The 17748-nt window shown below is 43.7% G+C and overlaps 1 protein-coding gene across 1 annotated transcript in view; it reads left to right on the top strand.

The window, feature by feature from the left end:
- Positions 1 to 17748, top strand: part of KIF11 (kinesin family member 11) — a 705022-nt gene that overhangs the window by 63603 nt on the left and 623671 nt on the right. The window contains exon 3 of the mRNA XM_069611368.1: positions 9963 to 10095. Within this exon, the coding sequence (XP_069467469.1) occupies positions 9963 to 10095 (133 nt within the window). The remainder of the gene's footprint in view (positions 1 to 9962; positions 10096 to 17748) is intronic.

Raw genomic sequence — 17748 nt, 5'->3', positions numbered from 1 at the left:
CCTGTTCATGTACTGGGAAGGAGTTTTCCCAAATCTACTACTTTATCTAAAGTTCCCCCACCTCATTACAGCATCAGTCGCAACCTGGGGGAGCCTAGACAGAAGCCAAGGAATCCGCTGATTCCCTGTGTAACCCTGAATCCCATAGTCAAAAGCACCCATCCAATCCAAAATATCAAGTTTTGCATCATACAAACTTGCTGATTCTTTAGGCATGCAAGGTCTTTTTGGACTGGAAGACCTAGAAGACTCTAGGATAGAGCATGCTGCATTTCCAGTTCCCTTAACTTGATGTCTTGATGTTTGGCTTCAGCTTGGATTTGTAATCTTTTGAACTCTAACTCAAGTCTCATTCTCTTAAGAGATACAAACTCTGGACTCGGTACTGGACCTGACAGGGTCCCAGTGGCTAAAGGTTGAGGTGGAAAGGCTGGTTGAGGACAAGAGGGACTCTCCTCATGAGACTCCTTCCTCTTCATAGACGTTAGTTAGACTTTGAATTATTATCCTCAATGTTATTAACCACATTTCTTGGTTAGTAGGTTTAACAGGACTACTACCCAGTCTTTGATGATTCAACAATCTTGAAATAAGTTCATTTTTCTTTCCTTTAACAGGGAGACTCCTGGCCTTGCACATTTCTTTCAGTTGTTATAACTTTCAAAATGACCAAGGCTTTCTGATTGAAGTTATCCATATTTGGCATGTTTATACAATTGCTATTGCAGTGGAGCTTATCCTCATGAAGGTTTAGTTGAATAAAAACAAAGCAAATCTTAGTGTACCAACTGTACAATATATACCACCAGGGTTGGGCAAGATTGTATGCAGTACCACTAGGGTGCACTAAATCAACCCTGACCACCTGGCAATAGTAACCCAACCTTTGGTATAAGGCTGTACTTCACAGGTTGGTAGTGTGGAGGAGTAGCCAGGCTTATCTCAAGAGGGGTCAATGTGAGCTGTAGGGGAGTTACACAGAGGTTCAGTGACAAGTATTCAAGCAAACGCTTACACATAGGGTTTCTTGATGAAATAATCATTAATTTATTTACCAGTCAGTTAATGTAAACCTTCTTAAGAAGGGAGCACTGTAAAACACTACACAAATATATTCTTCGAAACTATTCACCATCTTAAGTTCAGAATCCGTAAATACCCATTTGGGATGGCATACAGCAGAGTTCTACACCCACAGGTGACTTCAATTGCTAGGGTGCTGTTGATAATGTATTACTGTTGTCGTTCAGAATTAGTTAAGAGCAAGTAAAAATGGAACGATTATTAGAGCAAAAAAGATACCACAAGTATTTCTTACATAGGCAAATACTTTCAGATCCCCCAATAAGAGTAGTTAAAATAGGCTAAGCCCAAGTCAATAGGCCAGAGTCTATGTGGGCAGAAGCACCTCTTAGAAGGTAAGTAGAAGGGTCTTTGCACAATGTTTCAGAAGTATTTGACGAAAAAGATTAATCAAACTAGGGCCACAAGTTGTTAGACCTGTGAGTAGTAGAAGATGCAAGAAACTCTACAGCAAGAGGTAAGTTCTCTTAGACCATGTACAGTGCCTTTTAAAAGGACGAAAAGATGCAGCAGAGGACTCCTGTTCCTGTGCAGATTTGCAGATCTCACTGTTCCTGGGCCTCAGTCGTGGGGACAAGAGGGAGGAAGTTGGGAGTCCTGCATTGGGGCGGTCAAAACTTGTAACCAGCAAACTTCACTTTCGGTGGCTGTTTGGCGTTTCAGCTCCTCGCGTGGACCGCAAATAGCAACACTGTGGTTCCTGGCTGTCGAGATGGACTTTCCTTGCTTCTGGGGTCCTGCACTCTGTTGAGGGGGCTCAGGCTCGGTCAGTCGTTCTTCCTGGTAGTCCGGCGTATGTTCCTGGAGCTCTTGGCCAACTTGAAAGCAACGCACACAATCTGGTGTTCCTCTCTCTGGCTATACGGTTTCCAGCAGCAACTCTGTGGAAATTCAACCGGCACTGAAATCGATGTCCAGGTGGCAAACCTTGGAGTTGATTGGTCCCATCAGCTCAAGGGAAGAAGTCGTCCTTGCAGGGGCTTCTCTGTCGATGCGAACTTGGCGTTTTGGCACTGCAGCAGGGCTTAACCGGGCAAACCAACAGTCCTGGAGTTGCAGCAGGCGTCCTCTTCGAGTTCTTCTTTGGTTCGTTCGTCCAGTGGTCGACTCTGCCTTCCAAGCCAAAAGACTTGCATTTTAGACAGTTTGCTCCCTTTCATTCCAGCCTAGCTGTCGCTCATCCAACAGGGTGGTTGTCCTTGCCAGACAGTCAGCCAGCCAATCATCCGAGTGCATTTGCGTCTCCTAGGAGACTAAGCACAGGGAGTTAAGGGCCCCTCCCTCACGTCCTGCCTACCGTAGACACCCTGGAGCCAGAGGCTGGCTTCACTCGTGAATCCCGCCAAAGGCAAAACAAAGGGACCAAACCTAGTTTGGCGCGCAAAGTAAATCTCAAGAAGGACCTTTCCACAAAGAAATGGCAAAAAGACTGGTGCCGTTTTGACAAAAACGGCACCTTCGCGTGGTTTACTGCAGTTGCAAACGCAGCCTGGGTAAATGGACACCACGGTAGTAAAAACTGAACCACTGCCACCAGCTATTTAGTGAGGAAAGGGTACCATACAAAATGTTACATGAGAAGCTAGACAAAGGGTATATGAAGTAACCCCTACAGTGCCCTATTGTAAGATGGTGTGTGCTGGTTCTAGAAAGTTACAAATGTAAGTAAAGTCAATTTCACTTTACTGCTCTGGGAAACCGTTTATCCCAGAGAAGGTATTAAAACCTTTGGGAAATCTAAGGTGTCACTGCACTAAAGGTGCTGTGTGCCACAATGTAAAATATGATGCCTATGGAGTTTCAGACGCCACAACCAAAAGAAACGAGTTCAGAAATCGCATTAAAATACACTAGAGTGGGGGGGGAAAAGGGTCTCTCTCCAGGTTAAAACAAGTCCTCAAAATCCAGCAAAGTTGCTGCGGGTCTCTAAGGTAGAGGGAATTGGAACATTTCTGAGAATTCTCCCTAACACTGGGTGTACCACTGTTCTGAATTTTGTCTAATATCTGGATAATATTTAGTTAAAAACAGTAACTCCATCCTATTCCAGGCGAAATGGATTTGGTGTGTTGGATTATCAGTGTCAAACCCACGTACTTCTTTCATTGGAAACACTTGAGCTACCATACTTTGATGGGGCGTTTATGATCCAAAATAAAAATGTTGATCCTATTATAGGACAGAAGTTTGAATTAAGCTTATACTCTTGGATTTCTTGCTCCATGTCCTCATTGCTCGGAATGGGGTACACTTTGTTGGTAACCGCCACATTTGTTTGCATAGTGTTGGTCCTATTGGGAATATAAGCAGATCTCATTGCTGGGGCACGTACACTTGGCTCGTTCCACTCCACCCCATTTTTTTATCCATGCCAACACTACCTTTTCTGCGGTTTCCGTGTCTTGGGCTGTAATCCTGCGTGCACAAGGTGGCGAGGAAAACGCCTTAGCACCAGGTCTCAATAGCGGTGTCGGGGGGCAGGGGAGTGGACGCGGGGGGGTTTAACCATTAAACATTCTAAAAACTGATCTGTCTCCTCTAAGGCCGTTCGGGTGTTGGGGCTGATGGTGTAAGCCTTGGCTACCTACACACCCTAAATTCTCATCTTCATGGTCTTCCTCTTCCCAATTCAGAATTTGTAAATTCTGGTCATATGCATGCGCTTCTTTTTCAGGTTTTTTTTTTCTGTGCTTCCCTGGTAGATTTTTGTCTAGCATATTTTCCCCCATTATTTATGCTTTTCATTGCAGGGGTCTAATGGCCTTGTCCCCCTTAGCAGTTAATATTACCTTAAATATTCTTTTGACCTTGAATGTACTGGGAATTGCAAATTAGGCCAGCAGTGGTTTCTTTGCAATTGCTGGAAGGGGCGGCAGGCATCTCTGGTCCTCTTCGGGTGGTTGACTTGCCTTCTGCTTTAGGATAGTCTCCTTTTTATTAGGATCTCACAATCATCCCCTGCAAACTCTCCCTGCAGTTTACAGAAAGGGGTGGGGGTTGCTGTCCAATCAGGATTAGGCACTAGAAGACAAGCGATAGCAAAGTTTCGGGATCTTCCTATGCTTCTTGTCCTCGGACACGCTGGGGGCTTGGCAGGTTACACAAAGGGTTCCTGCCGAAGACCAAACTAAAATCCAGACATCCCCCTCCCAGGACAGTAGGACCAAGAAAAGGACCACTATACAAGAAGTGATGGAAAAAAGAAAGGCCTCATTTTGGATTAATAGTGACCACTCTCTGCATAGCAGCAACTGTGAGGAATTCCTGCAAGCAAACATTGCACAAGTCAGTAGAACGCGTCCACTGCCACCAGCCATAACTCTGCTTGTCAATGTAACAGAAATGTTACAGGAGCAGAGAGAAGGGGGATACAAGGTGCACGCCACATAGGGTAGTTGTGCTAATCTCTCAAAAGGAAAAGCCAAGGATAAAATGTTTCCCTCTAACCATAACGTTAGTTCTTGAGGAAAATAAAATATCAAAAGGAGAGCCGAAAGGGCTTCAAGCAACACTGCACAAAGGGTGATGTATGCTGCAAAAGTGAAACGCAGATGCCTTAAAGTTATGGAGGAAAGCATTGTTGGGGAGAATTTTCATTTCTGTGCCAACTCCCTTTAACCTTCGAGACCCCTAGCTCCTTTGATGGACTCTGGGCTTTTAAATGTTTACTCTTGAGTGAGTCTGACCTTTTGCTCACTTATGTGCTTTCCTGACTGTTTTCTATGTGCTTTACTGTTTTATGGAGTGTGGTTATCTCCATGGGCATCTGCTTTTGCATTGTGATACAGCACATTTTGTGCGCTGCCACTGAGGTCCCTTGGACTTCTCTTAATGTTTAACTACATTTTCTTGGGTTAACTACTGTTCCCAAGGATAGTCAGAAGACCCGTCTTACTTACCTTACCGTATGGGTCGAGCACACAACACCGTATGTAGAGTACTGGGGGTGGTTACCTAGTAATTCCTTTAACCCATCCCTCATGTAACATTTTGTTACAACTTGACTGGCTGGTGGTGGTGTTTTAAATTTGTTTTTTTTAACTACCTAGTGACATGTATCTGCAGGCTGATGCCTCAACTGCAGTGCTGCACCAAAGGGTGACCATTTTCACAAAAGGGCCCGCCTTCTTTTTTCGCCATTTCTTGTCCGTTAGCTTCTTCTGGGCTTTTACTCTGTTTGCAGTAGGTTTGAGTCAGTTGTGTGAATTGCCTTTGGCGGGCTTCAGCCCTGAAGCCAGCCCAGGCTCCAGTGTGTCTGGGAAGGCAGGAAGTGAGGGACTTTGACTCTAGGTGTGCCGGAGTGAAACCAGTTCCAATTGGCCCACTGGCTGTCCTGGAGTACTGCCACCCTGCTATGATTGACAGGCTATGGCTGTGAATGAATGGAAACTTGCATAAAAAGTGAGGTTTTTGGGACTAAGCAGAGTCAACTGGAAGACAACATCTGAAGCAGAAGATGAGAGAAGATACAGCAGCACCCTCCTGGACCGCAGTGCCCAGTGAAGCCCTGCAGCTGTGCCGACCCAGTTTTCAAATTTTTAGGCTTGTGGGACCAACTAGCCTCGAGACAATCTCTATTTTGGCACAACCCCCGACTTGCTGCTATTTTGCAAGGCTGCAGACGTCCAATACACGGTGTACCTCAACCACCTGTGTGCATTGTCTTCCAAAAGGTGAATCTGGGCAGATCTTTGTGGGCATCCAGAGGACCCTACAGAAGCAAGAAATCTGTGCCCAGAGTCCCCTGCCCAGGACTGAGGGATCAAGGAAATCCTAACCAAAGCTTTTTGACGTTCTTTGGCGCTGAGCTAAAGGCGCCAAAATAACAGCCACTGAATCAATAGAAATCCATTGCTGCCGAGACCCTCTCTCGAGTGCTGCCGCAGGAGCCAGCCAGACGTCCTCAATTTGGGCACCATGACCAAGGACCTGGAACAAGGGCCTACTGCATTGCATTGTGAAGGCAACCAGCTGGAACTTCATTTCAAAGGTACAGTGGGGCTTGTGGTTGCTTTATCCTCTTGCCATTTGGGATGCTTCCTATCTTTGGGAGTGCCTTTTAACCCTACACTAAGTTGTCCTCAGCTTGCTTGCACTGGTCTTACAGCCTGTGCTTTCCAAAGGTGACGCTTCTTGAGTTTGTGATTTCTATTTTGAACACTGACTATAAGAAAAATTTTCAAAAGAGCATATCAGAACTGTGACGTTGTCCATTGGCTTTGGCTGTCCTGACTCCCTAAAGGTCTCCCTCTGAACCTATTGGCTTTGGCGGTGCTTGTTCCCTTACAGGTTTTTAATGTTGGACACTTTAATGCTGGAATAATTGACTGCCTGCTCTGATCTAACCTAAACCTTTCCTTCCTTAAACAACTCAATATTGCAAAGGTGATGGTATATAAATGCTATACTGACATCAAATGCCGTCACCTACGGGTGCTGGAACATGTGGAACATGTGTAACATATGAATGAATTGCTCACCTGCTTTATTGTTCACTTGTTGGAATTTAATCCTACCTTGGGATTCATGTTGCATCCAATTGCTGCTTTTCAAAGAATGCTTTAAATATCTGGTAGGGATCATTTTCAGAAATGTGCTAATTCCCGTCTACCTTAGAGACCCCCAGCTCTTTTTGCTGGACTTTAGGACTTTTTTAATTTCTAACCTGGAGACAGTGAGACCTTTTCCCCACTCTCGTATTCTGTGATTTGGAGTCTGTATTTCTTTTGACTTTGGAGTTTTGACAAACTCTATAGGCTAGGCATCATCTTTACAACGTGACACACAGCACCTTCAGTGCAGTGGCACAGGGAAGTCTTGGATTTCCCAAAGGTTTAAATACCTTCTCTTGGATAAACTGTTTCCAAGAGCAGTGAAGTGAAATTGACTTTACTTACATTTTGTAACTTGTGGGGTGCTGGAGGGGTTACTTGGTATCCCCTTTGTCTAGTTTCTCATGTAACATTTTTGTTACCCTTTCTACAAAAAATGGCTGGTGGCAGTGGATTACTTTCCCCTACCAATGTGCAGTAAGACACCCATGGGTGTCCATTTTGTCAAATAGCCTTTTTTTTTTCACCATTTCTTGTTGGAAAGATCCTTCTTCAGATTTGGTCACTGTTAGTTTTGTCTTTGGTGGGATTCACTGGTGAAGCCCTCCTCTGGCTCCAGCGTGTCTGGCAGGAACTGAGGGAGATGCCTGAAAACTCCCTGTGCTTAATCCCCCTTGGTTACAGTAATGCACCCAAAGGCGGTTTGCTGGCTGGCTGTCATTTGTGGACAGCCACCCTGCTGTGTGACTGACAGCTAGGCTGCGAATGAATGGGAGAAACCTGAATCAAAAGCGAGGCGGAATCCGAAGAACCTGGAAGAGATGCTTGCTGCAACTCCTGAACCTTTTGGTTTGCCCGGTGAAGCCCTGCTGCATTGCTGAAGCTCCGAATTTGCCTCGACTAGAGAAGCCCTGCAACTGACGACTTCTCCCGTTGGGTAGGTGGGACCAATCCACCCCAAAGCAAAGTCATCTGGCCACCCTCTTGGAGCTGGCTGTACTCCATGCTGCTGCGGGAACCGATTGCCAGGGAGAGGAACACCAGATTGAGTGCATCACTTTTAAGTCACACCGAATCCAGCAAGATCCTCTGGAGTCCCATGAAGCAGGACTGAACAAGCCTGAGTCACCTCAACAGAGGAAAGTCCATTAAGGTAGCTGAGAACCGTGGTGGTGATATTTGAGTCGCAAGGAGCTGAAACCAGGAAGTGCCGCTGATCTGAAGTTTGCCCGTTGCTGCTGCCGACCTTCCATTCATAGTGCAGGAATCCCCATACGTCGTCCCTCTTGTCCCCACGACTGAGGCCCAGGAACAAAGGATCTGCAGACCTACACAGGAACATAAGGGCAGCTGGAGCCACTTTTCTCCTAACCAAAGCTACTGTAAAACTAAGGGGACTTACCTCTTGTTGTGTAGCCTTGCTAGTTCTCAGTTGAGACTGGTCTTGTTTGCCCTTGCAGAGTTGCTTGTAGCTTTACCCCTCCCAAGCCTCCCAGTTTGTGACCCTACAGTGATTTCATTTTTAAAAGACTTCTAAATCTTTGCAAGACTTTTACTTACCTACAAGAAGTGCTACATTGGCTGTCCTGGTTCCCTGAAAGACTCTTCTTACCTCTGTCTTTGTGCTTTTAACTATTCCTCAGGAAAGGGTTCACTCACTTTGCATTGGAGGGTTCAAACAGTACTTACCTGTTTAAGAATATTTGCTAACTATTGTTTTATTCTCATCTCTTTTGACACTCCACTCAGTATTGCTCTAAATGTGCCAGTGATATAGCAATGTCCAGTGTCCTAGTTATTTAAGTCACATGAGGGTGTGGGAGGTCTGTCATCCCCAATGGCTATCAACTGATTTAGTGTACCTGAGTGTATTTTTTGTAGTAGTGTATTTTGTGTTATGATTGCTCCCTTCTGAAGAAGGCTTACTAAACTGAAAAATAATTGTTTAATAAAGAAAACCTGTGTATATGTGGTGATTTCAATAACTGTCATTGTGAAATCCGGTGTTAAAACCTTAAAGCTCACATTGACCCATCTTGAGAAATGCTGGCTGCTCAGTAACTCAACCAACTTGTGTAGTTCATGCTTCTACCAAAGTTTGGGTTAACTATTGCCAAGAGGACAAGGCTGGTGCAGTCTCACACAGCTTACTGCATACAATCTTGCCTAACGTGTAAAAATAATTTTATTATAACTTTGTGTTTACTTGGATACTTGCATTTACTGATTTCATTGTACCGCTCTACAGCTCACATTGACCCCTCTTGAGATAAGCCTGGCTGCTTAGTCACACTAACAACTTGTGTCGTACAGGCCTATATTAAAAGTTGGGTTACCAGTTGGACTGCACTAATTCTTAACTAACAAGCATGACTCCATAAAGTAAAACTTGATGAACAGGGTTCCCATGGTCCTAAAAAATAATCCAGTGGGTGGGGGGGGGGGGAATTTGGGGAGGGAGACTTCCCCTCCATTCAGGAGAACAAGACAAAGGTCCAGGAGTCCAGCAAAACATGCGGGGGGTGGTGGTGGGGGGTCCTCACGGGTAGAAGGGACCGGGCATAATAATCAGTTGATTGACTTTTGTATTGCTGTGTAGTAGCTGAATTTTCGCTCCCTGCTTAAAGCACACTGCATTCCTGATGGACAATCAAAATGTGAATCCCAGAAGTTCCTACTCTCATTCGCAACACTTTCATGTGATATTTCATGTAGAACACAGTGCTAGGACTAGTCCTACAATTGTTTAAGTGATTCCAGATCGAAGTGCTAACTAATCAACTGCATCTGCACTTCAGGCTTTTTCTAACAAATAAACTGGAGGGAGAGGTTCGGTGTGGGTTTGGGAACAGAAGGGATCCTTGATACATGGGTTAGCTCTGTTGATGACCAATTGTAGTCTTGATATTTTACAAAATAGTAATCTGTGCTAAAGCTTTTCTCCTTGCTGTTGGGTGTTTCCTTATTGACTATTTTCTGTGAACTAATATTCATATGCTGTTCTTGGTATTATTACAGCCCCCTCGCACTTCTGTGAGGTTTTCTGGAAAGGCAAATAACGTCTGTTTTAACGCTTGATGCTGTAAATTGCGGAATGGTATGATCAAATGTGAGACAAATTTTGTATCTTGTGACGTCTTTAATTTTAACCCCCTTGCATTGACCTGTTAAAATCATGTTTGTGTTAAGCGACTGTCTTTATTACGTGATTTTATGTGCAATATTACTAGTTACTGGGCTTCAAATCATAACATGCAACAATGCAGAGTGAATAAATATGGTATTTGGAAGATCATTTATTTTGTAATTGAATTTCACCCTCCACAGGCCTTTTAATTTGCAAGAACGTAAAGCCAACTCTTACTCAGTAATAGATTGTGACCCATCAAGAAAAGATATTGCTGTCCGCAGTGGAGGAATAAATGAGAAAGTTGGCAAGAAGACTTACACGTTTGATATGGTAATATATTGGCAATTTCCTGTCAAAATGTTCTTAGTAATGTAATTCATGCCACGTGTTGGGGATGTTGTACTACATTATGGGCCAGATGGTTTGCATTGGAGATGGAATTAGTCAGCAGACCTTTATTTAGTAGCATTCTTGTTTATGTGCCAATTTTATTGGTGAGAACATGTGCAAAACATATTTGGGATTCAGCAACTCTAATTTGTGTGGTCTCTTGGGGCTGAGCTGTATATGTAAATGGACATGATACTAGTCGGGTAAAGCCAGAGTACTCGGGTGCCAAACCTAGAAATACACTAGTTCTTATTTTGCGATAGTCGATAACTTGCAAGTGGTGAGTGCAAATTGTGGGTCCTGTCATAGGTGTTTATCTTCTGTGCACCACCCTTTATGTCCCCAACAGTCAGTTTTCTTATCGTTTCAATACAACTTTTTACTCTTTTCGCTCCCTAGGAATGAAGTTGTGGATTGTACCAATTATTTTCTGGTGCCCAATTTTAAAAGTAACATATGTTTTCATGATTAATTGTGCTCTGTGTGTAGACCAGTTTATATTCAGTCTATTGTGGCTTTAAGTAGGAATCTTTATTTTTGATTTTCAGCCCACTTTGTTTTGGTTTACAACCTTTTTTACAGTTTTCAAACCTACACTAATAAAAAATTCGATGTGACCTTTTGAGTTGATGCACATAGGAGCTTAGACTAGTATTTCATTTTTTGAACTTGAATATTCACATTCCTCTTAAGACCAGATAAAAGGTAAGGTTTGTTGTCAAAGGTTGACTGCTCTATATGTCGATCTAGTACATTTACAAGGCTCAGCAAAGTGTAGGATGCATAAATACATTCAGTAAGGCATTGTTTGTGCCCTCCCCGTCTTAAACGTGCAAAAGAATAAAAACAGACACACCCCGGACAGGGAGTAAGGCAAAGGGAGCAGGCTGCAAGAGTTCAAGGCAAGGTTTATCTAATGAATGGCATTCAAAAAATCTCAGAGCGTTGACAAAATTAACGTTACAATACATTTTTATAAGCGAAGTGACGCAACTAACATACTATGTTGGTCCCGGATTGGTCAGTTCGTGTGGTGCCTTAGGTGTGGGTGGCATCTATTCCTCCGGGTTGGTTGCTTGGTTGGCGGGAGGATGGATGTCAGACTTCTGTGCTCCGAATGGGTGAAGGTCAGGTCGCTGTTAAGCAGGGTGGTCACTATCTAAGCTAACGTAATATATTCTCAAAAATGCATGCAGTAAATGACAATTGTTCAAAGTCTTTCAGTAGTTTATCATGTCTCTATAAAAGTCACACATAAAGCTATACTATCAATAACATTGGATTATACAGGCCTTAGGTTAAGGTTCTTGACCACTATAATACACTGGTTGAAGTGTGGGTCTGTGCTCACAAGAATCTCTGGTATGTGGCATTTGTTTTTGGTAGGCAATGATCTACTGCAGCAGGGGTCTAATGTTAGTTGGGGATCTCCTGGGTGGGCATCATGGCGTGGTCAGTGGTCTGGCACATGAAAGGAATATCTTGCAGGGACACAGGGTCATAATGGCAGTTTCCACTGGAGAGGGTGCGGGGGCACGGACACGTTTGCTGAGATGAACGAGCTATGTGCTTAGTTCATCCTGGTTCACATGCAGATCAGTGATCTCAGAGGAAGAGTGATGTGTTAGTTGTTGCAAATGCCTCCGGCTTCAGCGTGAGAATGGAACCGCAGAGTTTTCCAGTCAGAGTGAGAACGAGGGTGGGGGCCGTGTGCCCTGCGCGCCTGGCCGCTGCGAGGAAGGGAGAAGTGTTATTGTACTATCGCAGTGAGGCCTAGTCACAAAGATGGAGTGGAAAGGGGGTACAAAAATGGATGCCCCGTGTCCTGCTCAGTGGTCCAATCTACGTGACAGTCAACCAAAGTTAACATCGCATAAGGGCAAGGGGCGAACCCACTACTGGAGGCACTTGGTCTGAGAAGTAAAGGATGAGAGGGGGCCTGATAGCCCCTTGCTCCCACACAGCATGGCATGAGCCCTCCACTCATGGGTTGTCCTTTCCAGTTTGATTGTTAGGCCAGTTTTTTCTAAATTCCACCCACAGAATTTTATAAAACTATACTGTGGGCAATACAGAAACTGCTACTCTTTCTACATGTCTGTGCAATCTATTATGTTGATAGCAGTGACAGAGGAGCCAGGCTTAGCTTAGGAGGGAGAGAGGGCTGCAGTAAAGTACAATGAACTTGTAGCATACATATGGTTCAAAGAAACGTATACAATGATGCATTGTAAAAATAATGGTTTATTTTAGATATACAGAGGCAAAGAGTTCTTTAGAAAGGTAAGGACGAAACGAAATATAAAAACACAATACTTATGGTAAGTCAACAAAGGTATAAACTACATTTTGAATGGCAGTATACAATTCAAGGCAAGCAGAAACCTATTGGTAGTTAACGGTTACTCCCCAGCACTTATCCCCTCTTCCTTTCTGCACTTGCCACGTTCTGAATTCTCACAAGGCATAGTAGGTCCCCCCCCCCCCTCTGCTCGCAAATATTGTTTTGTAATTCTACTTCCCACCTTCCCTCCCTGCCCTGTGGGGGCTTTGAAACTGTATATTCAATCGTATAATTGCCTAAAAAGCAAACAATAAATAAACAATAAATAAAATAAATATTCAGTTTAAGAAATGTTCTTACTTGCAATGTTGGTAGTATAACTATATTACAATACTAAGCAACTTATTCTATTTCAGGAATAATAGTTACGCTACTCTAATAGTAAGTAGGTACGTTGCAACACATTCTGTTTCAGGAATATGCAGTTATACCAACATTTCGTTCTAGAATAGTGGAACCCAATTCAAAGGTAAGCAAGTACATTTGTTCTACCTTTCAGAATGGCAGTAAGCAATTCACAGGTAAGTATTAACTTTATAACACTTGTAAATTGTTCTGTTTCAGGAATATACTTTAAAGTACCAAAACATCGCAAGTAATTTGCAACACTTAATATATTGTCTTCAGAGTCTTTATACTTTAGTTTCACACGTTGGCAGCGTTCGCAGGCACTGCCCTCTGACAGACTTGTCTTCCAGCTAATTCGTAGTGCAAAGGTTTCAGTTTGGCAAAAGTGGATGTTGCCATGGAAACTAACCTGCGCTGTCTGTCGTGACACGTCGGCTGCTTTCCCAGCCTACAAGCAAACTCCGCCTTCCTACTGCTGCTTAAATCTGGCATTCAGCAGCACTTCTAATTGTAGCGTTACTCGGACATTTGTAATCAAGGTTGCATTTTTTTGCTACATTTACCGGACTAATTCTGCATACTACTTGGTTACGATGCTCAGAACTGCTGTGCAGACGCGGACCGCTGCAGGGCTTCTTTTGCTTCATGACTAGCTTGAACTCGATGAACTGTAGCTTTACAGCGTTTTGTTTCAGACTCCATTTTGCTAATATTCCGCTACTCCCAAACAGCTTATGGTAACCTTATTCTCTCTCTGAAATACTGTTCTTTAGTGCTTACCACAGACCTACCTTTGCCTGCTACCAATCAGACATATACTCACTTTGTAAGACTGCAGTATTCCAATACCTTACCCTAGATATACAAATAATACCTTCCTATCAAGTGCAAAGTGTGGAACATTGGTTCTTGCCTAATTTATGAACCACAAGTGTTTTTCACCTCACCTGATCTGGGTTTCTTACGGATGTTCTACAAGAGAGCAATAAGTGCACTCACGAACGCTTTGCTGCCTAGTGCACCAACCCGTCACTAGCGCGTCCCTCGTGCCACCCGGGTTACTTTACCCATACTAACCATTCCTCTTTGTTATTTTATACCTAAGTTTTGTCTGGACTAGAACTCCTTCTTCTAACACAACGCAGACCATCATGGTAAACTCATTCACCTTATTACATAGTGAGAACTGTTTACGTTCCCTGTTTCAGTGGGTTGATGGTGTATGTGGTTTTCTATAGGTTCAGATCCCACACGCCTTAACAGCCAACCTTACCAGGTATTAGTCTTCGTTTAGGTCCTTGTACCTGTACTCTTGACTTTATTTTGACATTCATTTGTTCTATGTGGTCTTCTTGCAGCCTTGCAACCTCTGTCCGTCTATTGTTAGAACAGCAGAGGGGTGTATCGTAAAGAAGAGCTCCCTCATGTTGAGGAGGCCTGAATTCTTGGGTTCTTGGTGAAGTTAGGCTGTCTGGTGATTCAGAAAGGATCTACTAGCTGTTCCACTCGCTTGGCTCGGACCTCTGAACAACGCTCTAGCTGATTTGCTGCAGTGAGTAACATTTAGTAGTCCTTCCCTAATCAAGGGCATGCGGGTTCAGAGGCAGAAGGGGACACTAGTGGTCCAGTGGACAAAAGTGTCAGAACACGAATAGGCACAAATGGAGATCCAGAGGATTTCTCAGCTAACAAGTAACAGACTTTAGAGTTGGTAGAAGTGTTCAGGGAGGCTCCCTAGAAGTGTTCCAGCATTAGGCCTGGATGAATGGTATGGGCAAGCTCACAACTACACAATTCACCACCCTAGCCACACAGGAGCGACAAAGAATTGAGGTAAGTATTACATCAAGCCATACAGTACCTTAGCAGTGAAGAAGAGCTTGTAGACTGACACCTTCATGTGCAGCAGCACAGGACCTGGTCTCTGGATTTTTGGGCATGGTGACTAAAAAAAGGACACTGGATAGCAAATTGCAGCAACCGTCAACGGAAAAGGCAACCAGCAAAGGATTCTACGGTGCTTCTCGCAGCTCTGTGGATTTGGCACCCTTTTCAGCGTTTCAAGGTACGAGACGAGGAACAGTTGTCTGTTTTGCCCTGCTATCTTGGCCCAGCACTCTTCTGAGGGGACTTCTAGTAGTGGAATCTTGCTTCTGGAGGTCCAGCAGGAGTTTCAATGAGATTCGTTCACGGGAAGGAGCTGCACAGCCCTCCAGCCTCGAGGTCCCAGTGTATTGGTGGTTTGCAGCCCAGCAAAGTTGCAGCTAGTCATGAGATGGCTCAAAATGCAGGCCACCTTAAGACTGATTGGTCACACCCATCTAAGTTTCGGAGTCGTCTTTGGACTCCCCTGTTGCATGGAAGAAGGGGTTCAGCATAGGCAACAGTTAAAGAGCGGGCATCTCCTGTCATTGGAATCTGTTTCTGCTGCCTTCTCTTCTTCCTCATTGGATTAATCTCCAGTGGTGGACTTGTCTTCAGCTTCTAGAACCAGGCCCTTTTATCCAGGGACCCAGCCAATGGACACATATGCTACATTCAAACTTTGTGGGTGGCAAGGACAGCCAGCCTCCCAGTTCGGGTTGGTTCCAGACATGCATGACAGATGACAAAGGCCTAAAGTTTTGGACTCCTCCCTAATTACCTGTCTTCCGACAATCTGGAGCCTCGGTGGGCTTCACAAAGGGTTCTCACCAAAGATAAAAATAAAACCAGGACCTCAAAACTCCCAGGACGTCAGAAGGACCAGCACACGAAAAAAGAATAGAGACACTTCGACATAAGGTACTTAAATGGTTGCGCACTAATGACACTTAACCTGATTTACCTTATTCCTACCACTCCTGGCTTGCACCTGACCCCTGCACCTGATGATTCTTACTGTATAGTAGGCGAAAATGTATACACAATTTTGTATGTTAATGTCTCCGTGGCCCTCCAAGGCTACGCTCTCTATTATATGTATTTATGCACCTGTTGTACTCACCTGTATGCATCTGTTTATGCTTTGCAACCCAGCTATAAGACTTCCTGTACTGTTTGCGCCCGGCTACCTAAGGGTTTGGTGCGCATTACCAAATAAACACACACCATTCTGGATGTATTGACTAAAAATCGCACAAGTCTGTAGAACCCATCCACTGCCACTAGCCATAAAGGTATTCTTGTCACTGTAACAGAATGTTACAGGAGCAGTAGCACTCAACATACGATGGGGTGTGCTGATCTGACAATGGGGATTGTAGGAAGGATGATAAGTACCTTCACACAAGGAGCCCAAGAGAAAATAAAAAGCGGAAAACCAAGCTAACAAACACTGCACAGAAAGTGCTCTTTGTTGCAATAATAAAATGTAGATGTCCACAAAGTTATAGGAAAGTATGATTCCAACAAAGTATTGAGTCATAAAAATGAGTTCCCTGGAAAGAGTAAAAGAGGGTGAATGGGGGGGGGGGGGTGGGGGCTGACAGAACAGGTTTCCCACACTCTCTGGAACATGGGAAAAGTTCACAAGTCCAGCTAAAAGTGCAGAGGTCTCTTGGATACTGGAGATTTAGCATAAATATGAAAATATAATCTAACAATTGTAAATCCTCATGCCTGGTCTTCAGAATACATTTGGGAAGCTCATTGCATCTAGCTTCTGGATTGATTTGAGGATTTGTCAACATATTGAAGCCAAAGGCTAACATCCACTGAAATCCGTTCCATGGAAAGTTGTCCATGCTAATAACACAATGTGACAATATGTTGTCGATGTAGATCCTTCACCTTTGTTATTGATCTGCAGTGAGCGACATGTCCATGTAAACCAAACGAGGGAATAAGTATTGAACACACAAGTTGAACATGAATCAATATTTGTGTACTCTGCCAGGGTTTGTAATGTCTATAGTGCCAATCAAGAACCCGATGCAGCACCAAGTAAACCGTTTTGATGGTCTGGTTATTGTATTTAGAAAGGAAGCTCCAGGTATGCCGGAGGTGTGCCCCCCCCCCCAATTTATTAAGTACAGGACTTCAGGCTTAGCTTTTGGCATTGCCCTGAAAATGAGCGCTTCAATATGACCTTGCAGGGTTTTTGCTATGGAACCCTTTCATTTTCTGTTGTGGTCTGGTTGATATGAATGTGTTAGGACAGTTGATTCGAAGTTCACCTAAGGGCTTCATAAAATTATACCATAGGCAGCACACAAACGCCACTCTTAGTATAGACCTGCACCGCCTGAAATATTTGGTTGGGGATGACAGCAGCCAGGCTCATTTGAGGAGGGAGAGGGGGCTGTAGATGGGTTCAAATACATTGTAGCATACATATGGTCCAAAGAAACACTAAATTGTAAAAATAATGGTTTGTTATATACACATAGGCAAATCTGCATCTTTGGACAGTTAAGTACTATAATCATAACTCTAACACAATTGTAAGAACCAACACACTACATATGGCATGCAAACCAAAGTATAACCTTATTCAGAAGAGCAGTATGCAGTTGAAGGCGAGTAAAACCTAATACACATTTAGAATGGCAACATGCTATTCCTGGGCAGTAAAACCATGTTAATTCGACTTTTTAGCATACCGAATGCAATTGCAGTAACCTACAGTGTTCACTCTTTGGAATACCACAAGTTTTACCAGCACTGTTACAAGTATACACCTTGCAAAAGATGTAACCTATTCTTCTTTCAAAATGGATGCAGTTACACTTTAGAACACAGTTCAAAGGTAAGTAAATAACACTTTTTTCAGAGGGACAGTTAGCAGTTCAGGGTAAGCAAACCCCAATGTTACACCTTTAGAATGTGAGTAAAACCTATTTTAAGCTTTTACATATGGTGCTGAAACTATGATCAACCATGACAGAACCATATGGATGAAACTGGTGGCGATTTATTGG

Source organism: Ambystoma mexicanum, chromosome 8, assembly GCF_040938575.1.
Source record: "Ambystoma mexicanum isolate Mex_15411 chromosome 8, UKY_AmexF1_1, whole genome shotgun sequence".
NCBI classification, from domain to species: Eukaryota; Metazoa; Chordata; class Amphibia; order Caudata; family Ambystomatidae; genus Ambystoma; species Ambystoma mexicanum.
The sequence above is the reverse complement of the archived record's forward strand: the minus strand, read 5'-3'. Positions and strand labels throughout refer to the sequence as shown.